Genomic DNA, 15,893 nt, shown 5'->3' with positions numbered 1-15,893 from the left:
GTTTCTCTCTGTTGATAAAATATATATTTACGAGACTTGTTTCTAAATATATTATGTATATATGTTGTTGCAGTCTCTAGCGTCATGCGTTTTCGATATGGCAATGGTGGAAAACTCCCAAGTATTATTCGCTCGTTTGTGCGTTGAGCTTTTCCACGAGCTTCCCCCTCTACCATCAGATGAATCTCACGGCCAGATTACAACTTTTGAGAGACTGTTTTTGCGCAAATGCCAAACCGAGCTTGAAAACTCGTCCCCCAGAACTGATGAACAACTACCATTGGTTTATGTCCATGAATCAAACTGTTACAGATTCATCAAAACCGTTAGGGTTCTGGCAGAGGTTTTCAAGAATACCAAGATCACTGAAACCACACGGAAAAGCATTATTCAGGTTTTGCCTTGCCTTGCCTTGCCACTCACTCTTTTGGAACTGCTAATTTAATTCATAGCGTTTTTGATTAATTGTATAATTATGTATTGTAGGTGCTGATGAATCCCATCCTGCCACTTGAAAGGAACACCGATGCTATTCATTTATTTCTCTACTCCATTGGCAAACTAGCTGACTTCCAGTTTTCTAATGAAAATTCAAATTTCAATCAGCTAGTTCAAAGTTTTCGGGTAACATCACAATCCAAAGAATTTGAATATATGTAAATCTTCAGATAAACAATCCTTTGGGTATGGGTAGGCATCTCTAACGGCATCTTGATTCACAGGCTGTAGAGTTGGAGAGCAATCACAATGATGAAGTCAAGCTTAGGAAAGAGGCTGAAGTTGCATTTGCTAAGAAAAAGGAAGAAGTGGAGATGATGGAACGTTTACTTGAGTCTTATAAGGAAGAACAAGGTACACTGCAACTTGAAGCGCAAGCCTTGGAGCACAAGCATGACGCAGAGTTGCAGCTTAGGAGACAAACAGAAACCTTGCTTGTCCGAGAACAGGAGAAAATGAACAAGGTAAAGGTTCAGCTGGAAAATCTTGAAAATGAACGTGGTGATATGCGTTTGAAGGCTGAGGAGTTCCAGAGCAAGTACAAGGGAGAGATGATTCGCAGGATTGAATCGGAGACTGTGCTGGAGAAAGAATTGAAAGAGTTGGAAGGACTGAAGCTACAGCTTGAAACCTATAAAACAGAGGAAGAGAACCTAACTTCACAAGTCAGAGCTTGGCAGGACAAGTACGAGCAAGAGTTGACTCTTAGGAAAGAAACAGAGGTTGCACTTTCTAATGAAAAGCTAGAGCTTGAGACAGTCAACGAACTATTCGAAACCATCAACTTAGAAGCAGTTGCTATACGAGAAGACAAGGACAATGCTATCAAAAAAGCACAAGAGCTAATGGCAAAACGTCAACCTCCACCATCATTTTACTGCCCTATCACACAGGCAAGCCCAACTCTTTACAAGAAGATGATAACTTGCATAACACTCAATCTCGTAATGTTAATATTTGTCGCAGGAGGTCATGAAAGATCCCCACTTGGCTGCTGATGGATTCACATACGAAGTAGAAGCAATTAATAAATGGCTTAGTACAGGTCACCGGACGTCGCCCATGACAAATCTCGAACTTTCACATCTCACTCTTGTCCCTAACCGTGCTCTCCGCTCTGCGATTGAGGAGTTGAATTAGTCTTCCTGCTTTTCTAAACCGGTTTACTTTAGAAGTTATAAGATTGTGATTATAATGGCCTCACAACTCTATTTATGAGCCTCGCTTGATAATTTTGTGATCCAATGTTTTTGAACCTCTTTGAATCGGAAACTCAAACTCATTAGTCCAGTGAAGTTGTTGATCTTTCTATATAGATATAAGTTTCGAGATAATATTTTGTAGATTTATGTTAACATATAGTTAATAGGTGTATACAGTATTTGGGTATACATCTTGTAACTAATACTATAAATCTGCTATTCTGGATTCGTTTTGGGAGTTCTATAGATAAGCTCTACATTAATTGTAAATACTAAATAACACAACCATTCTTTACTCATATTGATGATATTAGGAACTGTTACGTAAATACTAAATAATATATTTGTCATATATATCATAAGTATTATGTCAATCTTCTATTTATTTTACGGTTGTATCTAGGGTTTGTGTATGACATCTATGTACCTTAATTAGAACCTATCAATAATGAGAACGGCGCCAGAACAGTCTCTTGCTTCTTTGTCAATTGATTTTGCGTTTTGAACCTACTCAACTGGTTGACGCGACGCAACGCAACTCTGACAAGAGCAAGGATGAGATTGTTCATGCAATAATAAGATCGATCTCCCTCTGCTAATTTTCTTTTAAAGGTTCTCACTGGCTTTTTGTTTGTAGGCATACATCTATCTATAGATATCTATATGAGAAATGGCGACATTGGAAAACTCGTGTGTATTATTTGCCCATCTATGTGTAGAGCTTCTTCACGAGATTCCCCCTCTTCCATCTGACGGCGAGATTACAACTTTTGAGAGACAGTTTTTGCGCAGATGCCAAATAGAGCTTGAAAACTCATCCCCCAAAACAGAACAATTCCCACTTGTTTATCTTGATGAATCAACTTATTTGAGATTCATCAAGACCGTTAGGGTTTTGGCTGAAACTTCCAAGAATACGAAGATCATTGAAAGAACACGGAAAAACATAACTAAGGTTTCCCTTGCCTTTCCCAATTTTTGTCACTCTTTGAAACTGCTAATTTTGTAGGGTTTTTGATTAAGAGCATATATACTAGTGTTAATTGTAATTTTGTAGGTGCTTATGAATCCCATCTTTCCACCGGAGAGGAACACTGATGCTATGAATTTGTTTCTCTGCTCCATTAAAAAACTAGCTGACTTAGAGTTTTCAAATGAAAATCTGAATCAGCTAGTTCAAAGTTTTCAGGTAACAAAACCACCATCTTAATTATAAGACATATGATATTTAAACGTAATCGTGTCTCTAAAAGGCAGCTTGATTTACAGGCTGTAGAGTTGGAGAGCAATTACAAGGAAGAAGTCAAGCTTAGGAAAGAGGCAGAAGATGCACTTGCTAAGAAAGAGGAAGAAGTGGAGATGATGGAACTGTTTCTTGAGTCCTACAAGAAAGAACTAGGTAAACTGCAACTTGAAGCTCAGGCCTTAGAGCACAAGCATGAGGCAGAGTTGCAGCTTAGGAGAGAAAGAGAAATCGCTGCAGGCGTAGAACGTTCTTATATGACTTGGAACTATGAATATTTCCTGCGCATCTACAATGAGCAAGTGGAGCTTAGAAACGAAGCAGAAGATGCACTTGCTATAAAAAAGGAAGAAGTAGAGGTGATGGAAGGGCTACTTGAGTCTTACAAGGAAGAACAAGGTAAATGTCAATCACAAGTTCAAGAAGCCTTGGAGCAAGAGCAAAAGCATGAAGCAGAGTTGAAGCAGCTTCGGGCAGAAGCTCAACTAAGCAAAGAGTTGGAGGGAATAAATCAACTGCATGAAACATGTATAATAGAACAAGACAACCTGAAATCACAGGTCTTAACTTGGCGAGACATGTACGACCAAGAGTCAACTGTTAGGAAAGAAACCGAGGATGCTCTATCTAAAGAAAAACAAGAGCTCGAGACTGTCAAAGGACTACTTGAAGTGTCCAGGCAAGAAGCAGATGCGATGCGACAAGAGAGGGACAATGCTCTCAAAACAGCACAAGAGTTAATGACAGAGCGCCAACCTCTATCATCATTTGTCTGCCCTATCACACAGGTAAGACCAGAACTCGGAAAGAAGATAACTTGCGTAACACTCAGATCCCAAAGATGTTTAATAAGTTAATGTGGTTTATATTTGTCGCAGGATGTCATGAAAGATCCGCACGTTGCTGCCGATGGATTCACATACGAAGCAGAATCTATCAAGAAATGGCTTAGCACAGGTCACAAGACGTCGCCGATGACAAATCTTCAACTTGCTCATGTCAACCTTATCCCTAACCGTACTCTCCGGTCTGCGATTCAGGAGTTGGTTTGATTCTTCTTTTGTTTTTCGAACCGGTTTACTCTAAGTTGTTATTGGGCCTATAACTCAATACGTATTTTAAAACACTTTCATAACCAGGGTCGTACGTGGCTAGATCGGGACCTTGCCTTTATAAATAAAATATCCGAAAATAGAAACAAAGCCAATTTTTCTCAGAACGGTAAAGAAGACAAGTGTGCTTTTTGTACACACCTAAAACGCCATGAAAAGCCAAACATACGAAAGACCAAGATATATAAAAGAAATTGATATGTTCCCACTTTTTTCGGTAGCAATGAAAATAAAAATCACGTGACAATCGGACAAATGTGACGTAACACACAACACTTCGAGAGACTGTCTGATATTTCAACAAGTAATGGAATGGTTTCTTCAGACTTCAGTTTTCGAAATAATTACACCTATAGCAATGAGAGCCAACGACTTTTTGCTCCGTTTTAAACTCCATCTTGAGATGAAACAAGGCATGCTTAAAAAGCCAAAACCCTAATCACTGACCTAACCCTATATAGGTCTCCTATATTTTAACTTTCTAACACTATTAATTATTTGTTCGTAACTAAAAACTGAATGTCTTTTTCGATTACATCTTACGAAATTCGAAAACGAGAGCTTGGAGAGAGAAGAATAATAATTCTTCCGTTTCAAAATATATGATGTTTTAAGAAGTTTTTACTTTTAACAAGATCAACCAATCATAAACAATACTGCATAATATAAAATATTAAACTAATATAAAATTTGCATAAAAACTTGAAAACATCTTATATTAAGAAACAAAAAACTTCTCTAAAACATTTTATATTTTGAAATAGAGAGAGTAAATGAGAGATACACAAAAGTGAGAGAGGAACAAGAACAAGAAAGTACGTAGATGTACACAGAGGGAGATAAGAAGAGGACAAGACAATGGCCTGCAGATTTTTTTTACACATCGGTCAATAAATTAACTTCCAATATACTTATATATTTAAGCTCTGTCATTGCAACTTGTTACCCCAAAACGTTATAGATACACGCATTTTTATACACTTTATTTATATTCACACCTTAGTACGTACAAGACAAAAGATTTCTTCTTTGTTTTTTTCAAAAATAATTTGTTTCTTTGTTCCCCTTTCTTATTACCACCTCTTTCTATTATATATAAACTTTAAAATTAGGGAATTTTTAATTACTATTCAATCTTACATCTGGTTCTTTGTAACAAAAAGCTAAGAACCCAGCTCTAGCTGTCCTTTCTTCTCTGTCTATGTTCCGTAGCACAAATATGTCATTTTCCAAAAAGCTTATATCATTTACTCACAAATTCTACATGATATGGCAAAAACTATCTAAAATACAATTAAGAAAAATATAGTTTTGATCTTGTTTATAAAGATATTGGGTAAAGTATAATAAAATATTTGATAACCTGTGAAGTCTAGCCAAAAACAAATGAATGGATATAGGGGAAACTCAGCATGATGAGCGCCATGTATTATTTATAGTAAACCCTAAAGTTATAAGGGTTTATATTTTTTAATGTCTTTTGTCGTTTCTTTTTTGTAAAAGAAAACAATTAAGATCAAGAAAGGATGATTATAAGTGTTAATTATATAAGTAGCTTATGTCTTTGGTATTTTAGTTTAAGCGCCGTTTGATGGACTAAAATAATGTAGATAAACGATTCTTTGTAACTATTTTTTTTTCTTCTTTGTCGGCCTTTCACTAGTTAAGCCATTTGTCGTGACACTGTTTATTAGTAGTAAGAAAGAAATTAAAAAAAAAGATAGATGCAAAAAGGGCAGAGTGAGAGAACCAATTGGTAGAGAGAGAATCTTTACAGAGGGCACAACACTGGGAACTATCACGTTCTCTCATTCATTTCACCACTCTCTCTACCTTTACTCTCTCTTTTTTTTTAATTACCAATTCATTATCAGTTTCTATTTTTTACATAATGTAACATTGGTGGATGAAATGTACACTACGTATTTAATGATTTAGGACAATGTATTTGACTGTTTCAAAATGCGTTTCAATTTGGATGTAGTCCGGTAAAAAAAACAAAAAAAACTCCATGTACAAGTATGAAATAGTTATAGTAGATTGTTTGTTTATTTAAAGGCAGCAATAAATAGTTTATAGGCTTAGATTTATTGTGTTATGTCGTTTATAAATTGATATTGATAGATCCTATTATTTGACCTAACGGCTGCTTCTCTCAATCACTGAAGTAAAGTATGACAAAATGAAGTGATTGTCTGTGTATGATATGATAACTCTCTCTCTATATATATATATACTCAGAAAATTTTATTTTTCCAGAATAATTTCTAAGAATTTAAAGTGCAATGCTACTTTACAGATGCATATAATGTGTAGTGTGTATTATTTGCATGAATTATTCTTGTCCTCTTGTTGTGGATCGATTGGGAGAGAATGAATCCAACGGCTGGGATTTATGAAGCGATGTTCCATAATCACGAGCAACTTTATTTATTTTCAATTTAAAATATATCGATCGTGGTCTTTTTGTAAAGGGATAAATTATTTTGACGACGGAGCTAACTTTTTTTATTTACCGATTTTTCATAGCTGCAGCTAAGCTAAGCTACTACGAATGACAGCTCTCTTCAGGCTTTGACCCTTAACAGTGTTTTTATTCATCAATAATCTCAGATCTGTCCCTTAATTACTTATTTATATTATACTACTACCTTAGTTGTCTCTTCAGTCCCTTGAAATCTTCAACCCACATTATATTTTCATTGTTTATTTTAAACATGATCTAGACAAAATTGACTACAGAAGAACTTGATATTACTGAGAGGTTTCAACTAAACTTCAACATTTTCTTTTGGGGTTTGATAAACAAGTTTTAAAATGGGTTGTTACTTGTTAGTGTTACCAAAAAAAAAAGAAGCATGGAGCTGTCTAAATAATTTGATTACTCGATTTTATAAAAGAAAACAGTCTACTAATTATGTTTTGTGAAGACATGGACCTCTTTGATTTGGTCCACCGACCTATTTCAGTCTATCCTCACTAATCTACTCTACTAACTATGACACATGCAAATTTCAAGTTGTAATAGTACTACTAATTATTTCTACTTTTTGCTTTAAACCAAATTAAAAGCTGTCTTTCTTAGCTAAAAAGTTACTTACTAGGATTTGACAAAAAAAAAAAAAAAAAAAAAGTTACTTACTAGGATTTGTATCTTTCAAATTAAACTCGTATAAAGAAAGCACTACATTGATGTCGAAAACTGAACAATGCTCTATAACTGAGAAGGATTTGCAATTTGGATCTTAATTGACATTGCAAACTCATTATTAAGAAGAAAAAGTAACTCTAATAATTAAAGTAGGAACTTCTCCCCTAAACAGTCATTACAAATTCTCTTTATGTAGTTAGTTAATCATTAATCATCTTTAGATTTATTATTCATTCACAAACTATTTTTAAACATACAAAAAATCTTTTGAAGCAATCTCAGAACATGGCAAGCACATCATACTTTTTGGTCAGAATTTTCTTTAAAGAATGTTCATCGAATTTATCGTTAATAGAGAAATTAAAAATATTTGTTATTGCTTTGTTTGGTCTTTCTGAGTATAGGACTCAAATCGATGTGGTTTATGAAAAATAAGAGAGAGATAGAGACTTCATAATTAATGCGATAAACCGATAAAATAAATTGTTAAACCGTATATACATATTATGCCCCACCCCCCTAAATAAAACTGAAGTTTACAAAACAACCCCACAAAAACTAAAGCGTTAAGATTCTCCTTCTAACACCGTCTGCTTAAAACAAAAGTCATAACGGTTTACCAGCTGACTCAACCCGGTTTACTTCTCTAATTGTTCAAATTTCGTTTCAAGCTTGGTTCGATTGGACCGGTTTTTGCCGTTGCTCTGTACTTGCGATTTGTTCCCCGGAGACGGAGAAGAAGACGATGAAGACGAAGACGACGAAGGTGAGAAAAGCTGACCAAAGAAAAGCCCTGATTTAAGGGAACAAACCGGAACATTAAGCACCGGCGTGATTCTGACATTAGCAGAGTACGATCTCGGCATGCCATGGTGCTGCTTCATCCTAGGTCCGCCGGTGAAGCTCCCGGGACTACTCGAGCTTCTTTCGAGTCCATGAAACACTATTTTACCGGAGGCGTTAAGTCTCGGACTATCCGCCGTCACAGTGAGTCCCCGAGATTCAATGTTCGCCGATGATGATCCGTCAGCGGAAGGATTCGACGGTGGATGATGGCGCCTCGGTTTGGCTAACCTGATTCTCGATTGGTTAGAGTTTCGTAGATGAGTCCGCGACGGAGCGAACGGGTTAGGACTTGGTTTGTCTAGGTCAAGTGAGAGTCTTGGAAGGTCATCGATCTCGTGGCCAGAGGAAGACGATGAGGAGAGTGAGAGACGTGAGGAGGCCATTGAGATTGATTCGGAGATATCTGATTCTTTTAGCAGCGGCGACGTCGCGGCGGCGGTGGCGGAGGATTTATATCCCCGGTGAAGAAATTGCTTGAACGACGACGTTTTGGGGTTTGAGGGAGGAGAAGAAGAAGTGGGTTTAGCAGATTCTTGTGGCTTGGCGTTGTTGACAAGTCTCTTGAGACCTAAAAGCTCTCTCCAACGAGTAGTACAACGAGGGGCTTTAGGGGAGAAGAGGTCAGAGATCTCCATCTCAAGTCTCCGGCAAGATTTCAGAACCTCCGGTGATCCTCTTGGTTCGGTGCTAGTCTTGGGGACACCAGAGAACTTCAAAGGTACGAGCTTTCCGTCGGAGAAGAGCTCGTCGGCGGACAGCATTGTCACCGGATCTTCGAGACAAAACTCAAAATCCACAACTGGATCTTGGTTCTCCGGTAACGGATCAGGTTGTTGCTTGCCGACGACGGAGGAAGAAGAGCGTCTGCTGTTGTCTTCTCGGGTCAAAGACATTCGAGGGCTGGTCCATCCGAACGTAGAGAACTTTCCCGGCGAAACACCGGCACTTTTAACGCAAGCGGAAGCCATTAATTAATTAAAGCTTTGGGGCATTTGCCGGGAATTAAGTTAATAAGGAAGGAGAGGGTTTTTGGTTTGGAGAGAAGTGGGAGTGACAGAGACAAGCACTATTTATATACCCTACTTACTGCACCTCAGCTCAGGCTCAGGTACACCGTACCACACACTTGTTTCCATTTACCATAACCAATTCGGGTCGGTTCTTTTTTACTGGGCCGGGTTTTACTATGTTATGGGCCCAAATATTATGTTTTAGTGTATGACCCTTTTTTTTTTTTTTTTTTGTCAATTTATGTCTGTGTGATTGAGAGGGTGGTGAATAATATTGTGACATTTTAGATCTGGTTCGTGTGAGCATTTAATTAAAAAAATAAATTTTGTTTGTTTTGTTATTATGTGAAATTGTTCTTTCTCATTATGGTCACCTACCAACCAATAATTGAGCATGATCATAAGCACACGTTTCGTGTATTCATGCATAAGCATTTTTGTTTTCTTTCTACCAAAAAAAAAAAAAAACACTTCCTGCAGCTGCATGCTTTGATTCAGGACAAATATTAATAGTATGGCATAAAGTTCTACTATTTAAGTACAATGGAAAATTCTATTTTCAAACGAGAAAATAATTATTGTAGTTTATTTAATTTCTTAGAATGGTGATGATGTCAAAATAATTAATCAAACTAACAATGAACCATCGACTCAATATATAAAACATACTATATGATTGTTGCTTCTAATTGTTGTTACCAGGGCATATTTCAAGAGTCAAGACTCACCAAAAACACATAATTAAACAACCGCGCGCATATTATATAAACTCTCTTGGTTATCTCTCCTTTACGCTCAAAATCACATTCATATATACTATACTTGATCGTCTTTTTTATCCATTGAGAGATGCAATATCAATGTTCTCTATCCCCACACGTACGTTTGTATCTTCCATGATACAAAGTTTATTCACTTCTGAGGGACTAACTAACCTGGTTTGATCTCATCGGCAACGTCTACGAGTCGATGGTTCATGGATTGTGAAGACCAGGATTATAATGTTGCCGAAAAGGTATACTAATGTAATTATAATGTTGCTGAAAAGGTATGAATTCGAGAAATGACACAAAAAGACCTTTTTTCCAAAAAAAATATATTAGAGATAAGGATATACATATATAGACGATGATACCATTTTGTACGTACCATACTAGTTTAGTAAGAATTAATAACCATACTAACGATATACACCTTTATTTTTTAAAAAAGAAAGAAAAGAAAATCACATCATCACTATTCACTATGTATCAAATATATCAATTATTATAAGGTTGTGCCTTTGGGAGTTTATTTGATATTACTATTCATCGATTGAGTAAATGAAATTTATGCCAAGAAAATATCGGAAGTGACTTGAGATCTAACATAAAATCTAATCTCTCACCCACTGGTCGAAAATTTTGTCTGGATCCAAAAAAAATAATCATGGACATACAAAAATCAACTAAAAATCATTCGAAATCATTCCAATCACAAAAATATAAGTACATTTTAAAATATGTATAGTTGAATGATGCTTCACCTAATAAGATGTTATTTTCTCTTATTTTTCGAAATCAAATTCGAATAAACTTTTTAGTATTGTCTACCATTATAGTAACCCTTTGATATCTATAACAAAAGATTTATGATTTAAAAGACCCGTGAGAGTTTAAACTTAGAGCATGTGCATCGCACCGTCCTTCGTCCGTCCCACTTAATTAAAACGATTGATTTAAATCGAAATCATATATTATACAAAGAAACGTTCCTAAAAACGGGACAATTTATATGCGTCCCTCAGGACACGTGTCATCCTTTAATAGGATGTTGTTTTATTTGTAGGGTGAAAGGAAAAAAAACTCGACCGATCAATTCATTTTATCTTTCGCACTCTCTCTCTTTACTCTCTCTGTATCGCAACGACGATTAATCAAAAACTTTGGATCGCCTCCATCAAAGTGAAGATTTGCAACGCGAAGGCCTCACTTAGTATATCATCTTCCAAGATATCCAATTGTAAGAGGTATGTGTTGTAAATTGAAGAACGATTTTGATGGAATCTCGATTTAGGGTTTTATGATTTTTTTTTTATTTAGGGTAAAGGGAAATTGTTTGGGGGATTCGATAGAATAGGGAAATTGTTTGTGGGATTCGATAGGTTAGGGCAATTATATGTGGGATTCGATAGATTTGAGAATTTTTTTGTGGGATTCGATTTAGGGTTGATGTTCCTTTCGCGATTTAGGGTTTCGGGAATTAGTTTGGTTAGTTTACTATGTGTTTTTAGATATATGATCTCTCTGATTTTTGTTTCGATTTAGGGTATTGGATTATTTTTTTGGTATCGATGGTTGAGTGTGTCAATTTTTTGTTATAATTAGGTTTTTGGTTTATGTTTATGGGTTTAGCTAGTTGACTGTCCGAGTTTATGGCTTTGTCTGTTAAGATTGTTGTCAGTTTGTATTGATTATGTGGATTCTTTTATGCTAAATCGAGTATAACCTTGCAATTGTTTGTTTTTCATGAGTTTCCTCAGCGTCACCTGGAGAAAGCCACACATAACGGGAGGCAGTAGCAACAATCATCGAGTAAGAGGTAAATAATCGATTCCTTTAGCTACAGACATGTCCATATATTGTTGTTTGGTGGACTCGGTTTTGTAATTGCTGTGGTTGTCTTTGTAGTGGTCGTTGTTGTTGTCTCTGTAGTGGTTTTTTTAGTGGTTTTTGTAGTGGTGTTTGTAGTGGTCTTTGTTGTGGTATCATAAATTGATTTGATAAACAAGTTAATATGATTGGTAAACAGCTTGCTATTATAAAGGATAGTGTAGTTGATGATTGAAGTCTGATAAAAAGGAGCGAATATTAGTGGTGAACAGCTTGCTAGTATAATGCTTTGGTTTTTTATAAGTTGTCATAAATTGTGATTAGACTTAGGTAGTTGGTGGATAGGTCATTATGATTGTTAAGTTATTACTTGAGAACGATGTGCTCTTTTAAACACCAACCAGCCTTCAATTTTTCTCCATCATCTTCTATGTATCTTCTGTATCTTTCATCTTCCAAGTCGTTTTCTTTGAGAACGACTTATGTTCCTCATCTTAAACTTCTATTTCTATATGCTACACTCTTTTCCTCATCTTCTTAAACTCTTTTCCTCTTTGGTACACTTTTTTCCTCTTTCGTACACTCTTTTTCTCATCATCTTAAACTCGTCTTCCTATGACTTCTTACAATACATTCTGTCAGTCGTCTTCTAGTTATTTAGAGCTTCTCAACAGTCAAGGAGAAGCTCTTAACCAAGACGGTGCTTATGAAATACCTACTTGGAGCTCTCAACAATCCCATGATGAACCTCTTTCTCAAGAGACACCTGTCAAGAAGGATAGGAAGAAATGGAATCCGGCTGACGATGAAATACTAATAAGTGCGTGGCTGAACACTTCAAAGGACCCGATCATTGCAAATCAACAAAAGGGAGTAAGCTTTTGGCAAAGGGTTCAAAAATACTACGCAGAGTCTCCTCATGCGATAGCCAATGGTGAACAGGGTGTGAACATCAACTGTAAGCAGAGGTGGTTCAAGATCAATGAGTCCACAAACAAGTTCTGCGGGGCTTATGCAGCTGCAGAGAGATCCAACAGTAGTGGACACTCTGAGAACGATGTGCTGAAGGTGGCTCACGACATCTACTTCTCTGACTATAAGACGAAGTTTACAATGGAGCATTGCTGGTGTTTGTTAAGGTCTGAGCAGAAATTCCTTAACCAAAACGCGATTAACACCCCCTCACCTTCAGTCAGAACAAAGAGGAAACCAGTTGGTGCAGCTGATCAATCCGAGGCAACCCACACTGAACAAGACTCTGAGATAAGGCCTCAAGGTATCAAGACTGCGAAGGCTGACAGGAAGAACTCTCAGGGAAAGGCTCTTGCTGAGTACACGAGCATGTGGGAAGTCAAGAGGGTGGATATGGCTGAAAAGGAGAAGCTACAGAAGCTTGGCATACTAGACACACTTCTTGCCAAACCGGAGCCACTTAGTGCAGCTGATCAACTTATAAAGGATAAGATAGTGGCACAGTATTTTGCAAATTGATGTATTGACTTAAGAAGCAACTTTGTATTTCCTAATTTAGTAGATTAAGTTTGAATTTCTGTTTCAGTGTTAAATTTTGTGTTCTCTTTGTTATCTATAAACGTATGTGTTCTCTTTGTTATCTATAAATGTATGTGTTCTCTTTGTTATCTATAAATTATGTGTTCTTTTTGTTAAATGTAAATTATGTGTTCTTTTTGTTAAATGTATGTGTTTCCAGGTTTAGTATCCGATGGGCCATGACTACAGCTACTCTCAGCCTGATTCCTCAGAGGAGTATGTTATATATTCGCAGGACACTGAGCAGAGGGAAATAGAGGCTGAGAGTAACTTACTCGATACTCAGGCGACTCAATACCCTCCCCAACCTGAGGTTGAGTTCGGATTCCCCAAGGTATGCTACTGTGGTGGTCAGCCTATTCTATCCTCAAGCGAGAACAGAAGGTAAGTGGTTTAACATTGCCATATTATTAAGTGATTTCCAATGTTTTAACCTGTGGTTGTATTGATTTGCGATGTTTTATATGTTCATGGAGGTTCTTCACATGTTGGAATGTTGATGATGGAGAGATGCATATTCACAAGTGGTGGGATGCAGCGGTCATGGAGGAGATGAGAGAACTGAGCAGACAATGTGAACTGCTGACGGAGAAGGTAGATAGCATTGCATTCGACAGTGACTACGACTCACACATCCGCAATGAAACCGAGCAGAAAATAGCCCAGTTAGAGAAAATAGTGTTTGATCTAGGGAAGAGCAGAAATAAGTTTAGTAATTGTTTTGAAATGATGGTTTTCTCAACAGTTTTTGTTGTTGCTTTACTGGTAATTGTGGTGATGTCTAAATACAACTGGTTCTGAACTTGTATCCCTACTTGTTTGTACGCTTGTATGCCTATCATTACCCGTGACTATTTTCTGAACGTATAATCTTGTATGCCAGGTTTTTTTGTATAGTCATTCATCAATACTCACAAGCAAAATAGTCATTTGTTTAGATGTGTCACATGCTAGTAAATTAAACAATCACGGGTATCACATATATTCTCATTTCATTTACTCTATATATTCTTCCTTTCTACATGATGCAAAACCATATCTTTGCACGAGTTTACTCTTTTTCTATACTCTTTCTCTATACTCAAACTAAGATCTTTTCACTTTTTCCTTGAAAAAATGTCATCTTCATCAAACCATTACCACTACCAAAGAGATGGTGTCGATGATTTTGATGGTTATTTTGATGCTTATTTTGATAATTTTCTAGAAAATTCTACTATCATTCAAGAACCAGTCGAGCCAAAGAAACGGATTTTTATTGAGAGAAACCGGGAAGAAGGCCATAATAATCTTTGGAATGATTATTTCAGTGATACTCCAACATACCCGGACTATTTATTTCGTCGCCGGTTTCGCATGCACAGGCCATTGTTCATGCGTATTGTGCAACATCTCTCTACTGAAGTCGAGTATTTCCATCAATCCCAGGATGCAACCGGACGGGCTAGTCTATCACCTATACAAAAATGTACTGCAGCAATTCGTCAATTGGCATATGGTACTGCGTCCGACACAGTTGACGAGTATGTACGAATTGGTGCTTCAACAGCTCGAAAATGTTTGCACGAGTTTACCGCTGCAATAATCAACTTGTTTGGCGATGAATATCTAAGACGTCCCAGACCAGACGACCTAGAAAGACTACTCTATGAAAATGAAAAACGTGGATTTCCCGGGATGGTTGGGAGCATTGACTGTATGCATTGGGGGTGGAAGAATTGTCCAACAGCTTGGAAAGGGATGTATTCACGATCAACCGGAAAACCTACAATCGTGTTGGAGGCGGTAGCTTCCTATGACCTCTGGATATGGCATGCTTTTTTTGGAGCTCCAGGTACTATGAATGATCTTAATATTCTGGATCGATCAAATGTTTTTGATGACGTTCTTAACGGTAAAGCTCCGGGGGTCAACTTCTTTGTCAATGGAAGGGAGTACAATTTGGGGTACTATCTCACGGATGGTATTTATCCAAAATGGGCCACTTTAATACAATCTATACGGCTTCCACAAGGTATGAAAAATTCTCTATTCTCTAAAAAACAAGAAGCTGTGCGGAAAGATGTTGAGCGTGCCTTTGGAGTCCTGCAAGCTAGATTCGCCATTGTTAAAAATCCATCTCCTTTATGGGATAAATACAAAATAGCAAATGTTATGAGAGCATGCATAATACTCCATAATATGATTGTCGAGGATGAACGAGAGACATACAGTTTCCGAAACATTGTTTCTGAATTTCAACACGGAGAAGATGTGGATCAAACATATACCTTCGGTGCCGCCAGTTTGGGTTCAAATATGAGCAGTACGATTACTCGTCGAACAAATATGCGGGATAAACAAGTCCATGACCAGTTAAAAAAAGATTTGATTGAGCATATTTGGACTAACTTTGGACATCTTACAGATAATGAAGATTAATAAAAAAAATTCTATGCAGAGGAAAAAAAGTTTGTTTTTATATTTGATGTTTGTATGGTTTAGGTTTTTTACTTTTAATAGTTTATTGTATATTCTGTTTTTTTTCAAGTTTTTGTAACTTTGTAATTTTCTTATGTTTTTAATGTCAATGTTATATTTTTAATTATAATTAAAACTTTAATATGTTTTTACTTATTCATTTAACTAACTAATTTTTTTAAATTAAAATATTATTATTTTTTCAGGGGACCAATTCTAAGGGACACCA

General features: G+C 36.6%; 5 protein-coding genes across 5 annotated transcripts; 4 read left to right on the top strand and 1 right to left on the bottom strand.

Annotated features, from left to right (window-relative positions):
* The first annotated feature begins 88 nt into the window (after positions 1 to 88).
* LOC104744189 (putative U-box domain-containing protein 58) lies at positions 89 to 1,638 on the top strand. Its single transcript, XM_019235646.2, has 4 exons — positions 89 to 394; positions 487 to 624; positions 723 to 1,391; positions 1,465 to 1,638. Exons 1-4 carry the CDS (start codon positions 98 to 100, stop codon positions 1,636 to 1,638), a joined length of 1,278 nt encoding a protein of 425 aa, XP_019091191.2. The 5' UTR covers positions 89 to 97.
* Positions 1,639 to 2,368: 730 nt separating this feature from the next.
* Positions 2,369 to 3,995, top strand: LOC104744188 (U-box domain-containing protein 57-like). The gene is made up of 5 exons (XM_010465198.2): positions 2,369 to 2,655; positions 2,758 to 2,889; positions 2,970 to 3,342; positions 3,487 to 3,731; positions 3,822 to 3,995. The coding sequence occupies exons 1-5, from the start codon at positions 2,371 to 2,373 to the stop codon at positions 3,993 to 3,995; spliced, it is 1,209 nt and encodes a 402-aa protein (XP_010463500.1). The 5' UTR covers positions 2,369 to 2,370.
* A 3,668-nt stretch (positions 3,996 to 7,663) lies between these two features.
* On the bottom strand, positions 7,664 to 9,266 carry LOC104743044 (uncharacterized). Its single transcript, XM_010464169.3, has one exon. It carries the CDS (start codon positions 9,018 to 9,020, stop codon positions 7,845 to 7,847), a length of 1,176 nt encoding a protein of 391 aa, XP_010462471.1. The 5' UTR covers positions 9,021 to 9,266; the 3' UTR covers positions 7,664 to 7,844.
* Positions 9,267 to 12,257: 2,991 nt separating this feature from the next.
* LOC104744187 (glutathione S-transferase T3-like) lies at positions 12,258 to 13,144 on the top strand. The gene is made up of 2 exons (XM_087483417.1): positions 12,258 to 12,889; positions 13,031 to 13,144. Exons 1-2 carry the CDS (start codon positions 12,269 to 12,271, stop codon positions 13,142 to 13,144), a joined length of 735 nt encoding a protein of 244 aa, XP_087339543.1. The 5' UTR covers positions 12,258 to 12,268.
* Positions 13,145 to 13,376: 232 nt separating this feature from the next.
* LOC147928984 (uncharacterized) lies at positions 13,377 to 14,028 on the top strand. The gene is made up of 2 exons (XM_087486351.1): positions 13,377 to 13,588; positions 13,681 to 14,028. Exons 1-2 carry the CDS (start codon positions 13,377 to 13,379, stop codon positions 14,003 to 14,005), a joined length of 537 nt encoding a protein of 178 aa, XP_087342477.1. The 3' UTR covers positions 14,006 to 14,028.
* Positions 14,029 to 15,893: the final 1,865 nt, after the last annotated feature.

Source organism: Camelina sativa, chromosome 14, assembly GCF_030686135.1.
Source record: "Camelina sativa cultivar CO46 ecotype springtype chromosome 14, ASM3068613v1".
In the NCBI taxonomy this organism is placed as follows: Eukaryota; Viridiplantae; Streptophyta; class Magnoliopsida; order Brassicales; family Brassicaceae; genus Camelina; species Camelina sativa.
This window is presented reverse-complemented; position numbering and strand designations above follow the sequence as displayed.

What these genes read in the sequence shown, in the direction of transcription:
- LOC104744189 (XM_019235646.2), top strand. Translation starts at nt 98, where the DNA reads ATGGCAATGGTGGAAAACTCCCAAGTATTATTCGCTCGTTTGTGCGTT. An exon ending in CACGGAAAAGCATTATTCAG is followed by an intron (nt 395 to 486) that starts GTTTTGCCTTGC and finishes TATGTATTGTAG; the next exon opens with GTGCTGATGAATCCCATCCT. An exon ending in AGCTAGTTCAAAGTTTTCGG is followed by an intron (nt 625 to 722) that starts GTAACATCACAA and finishes CTTGATTCACAG; the next exon opens with GCTGTAGAGTTGGAGAGCAA.
- LOC104744188 (XM_010465198.2), top strand. Translation starts at nt 2,371, where the DNA reads ATGGCGACATTGGAAAACTCGTGTGTATTATTTGCCCATCTATGTGTA. An exon ending in AGCTAGTTCAAAGTTTTCAG is followed by an intron (nt 2,890 to 2,969) that starts GTAACAAAACCA and finishes CTTGATTTACAG; the next exon opens with GCTGTAGAGTTGGAGAGCAA. An exon ending in TTGTCTGCCCTATCACACAG is followed by an intron (nt 3,732 to 3,821) that starts GTAAGACCAGAA and finishes TATTTGTCGCAG; the next exon opens with GATGTCATGAAAGATCCGCA.
- LOC104743044 (XM_010464169.3), bottom strand. Translation starts at nt 9,020, where the DNA reads ATGGCTTCCGCTTGCGTTAAAAGTGCCGGTGTTTCGCCGGGAAAGTTC.
- LOC104744187 (XM_087483417.1), top strand. Translation starts at nt 12,269, where the DNA reads ATGACTTCTTACAATACATTCTGTCAGTCGTCTTCTAGTTATTTAGAG. An exon ending in GTGCAGCTGATCAATCCGAG is followed by an intron (nt 12,890 to 13,030) that starts GCAACCCACACT and finishes ATGGCTGAAAAG; the next exon opens with GAGAAGCTACAGAAGCTTGG.
- LOC147928984 (XM_087486351.1), top strand. Translation starts at nt 13,377, where the DNA reads ATGGGCCATGACTACAGCTACTCTCAGCCTGATTCCTCAGAGGAGTAT. An exon ending in TCCTCAAGCGAGAACAGAAG is followed by an intron (nt 13,589 to 13,680) that starts GTAAGTGGTTTA and finishes ATGTTCATGGAG; the next exon opens with GTTCTTCACATGTTGGAATG.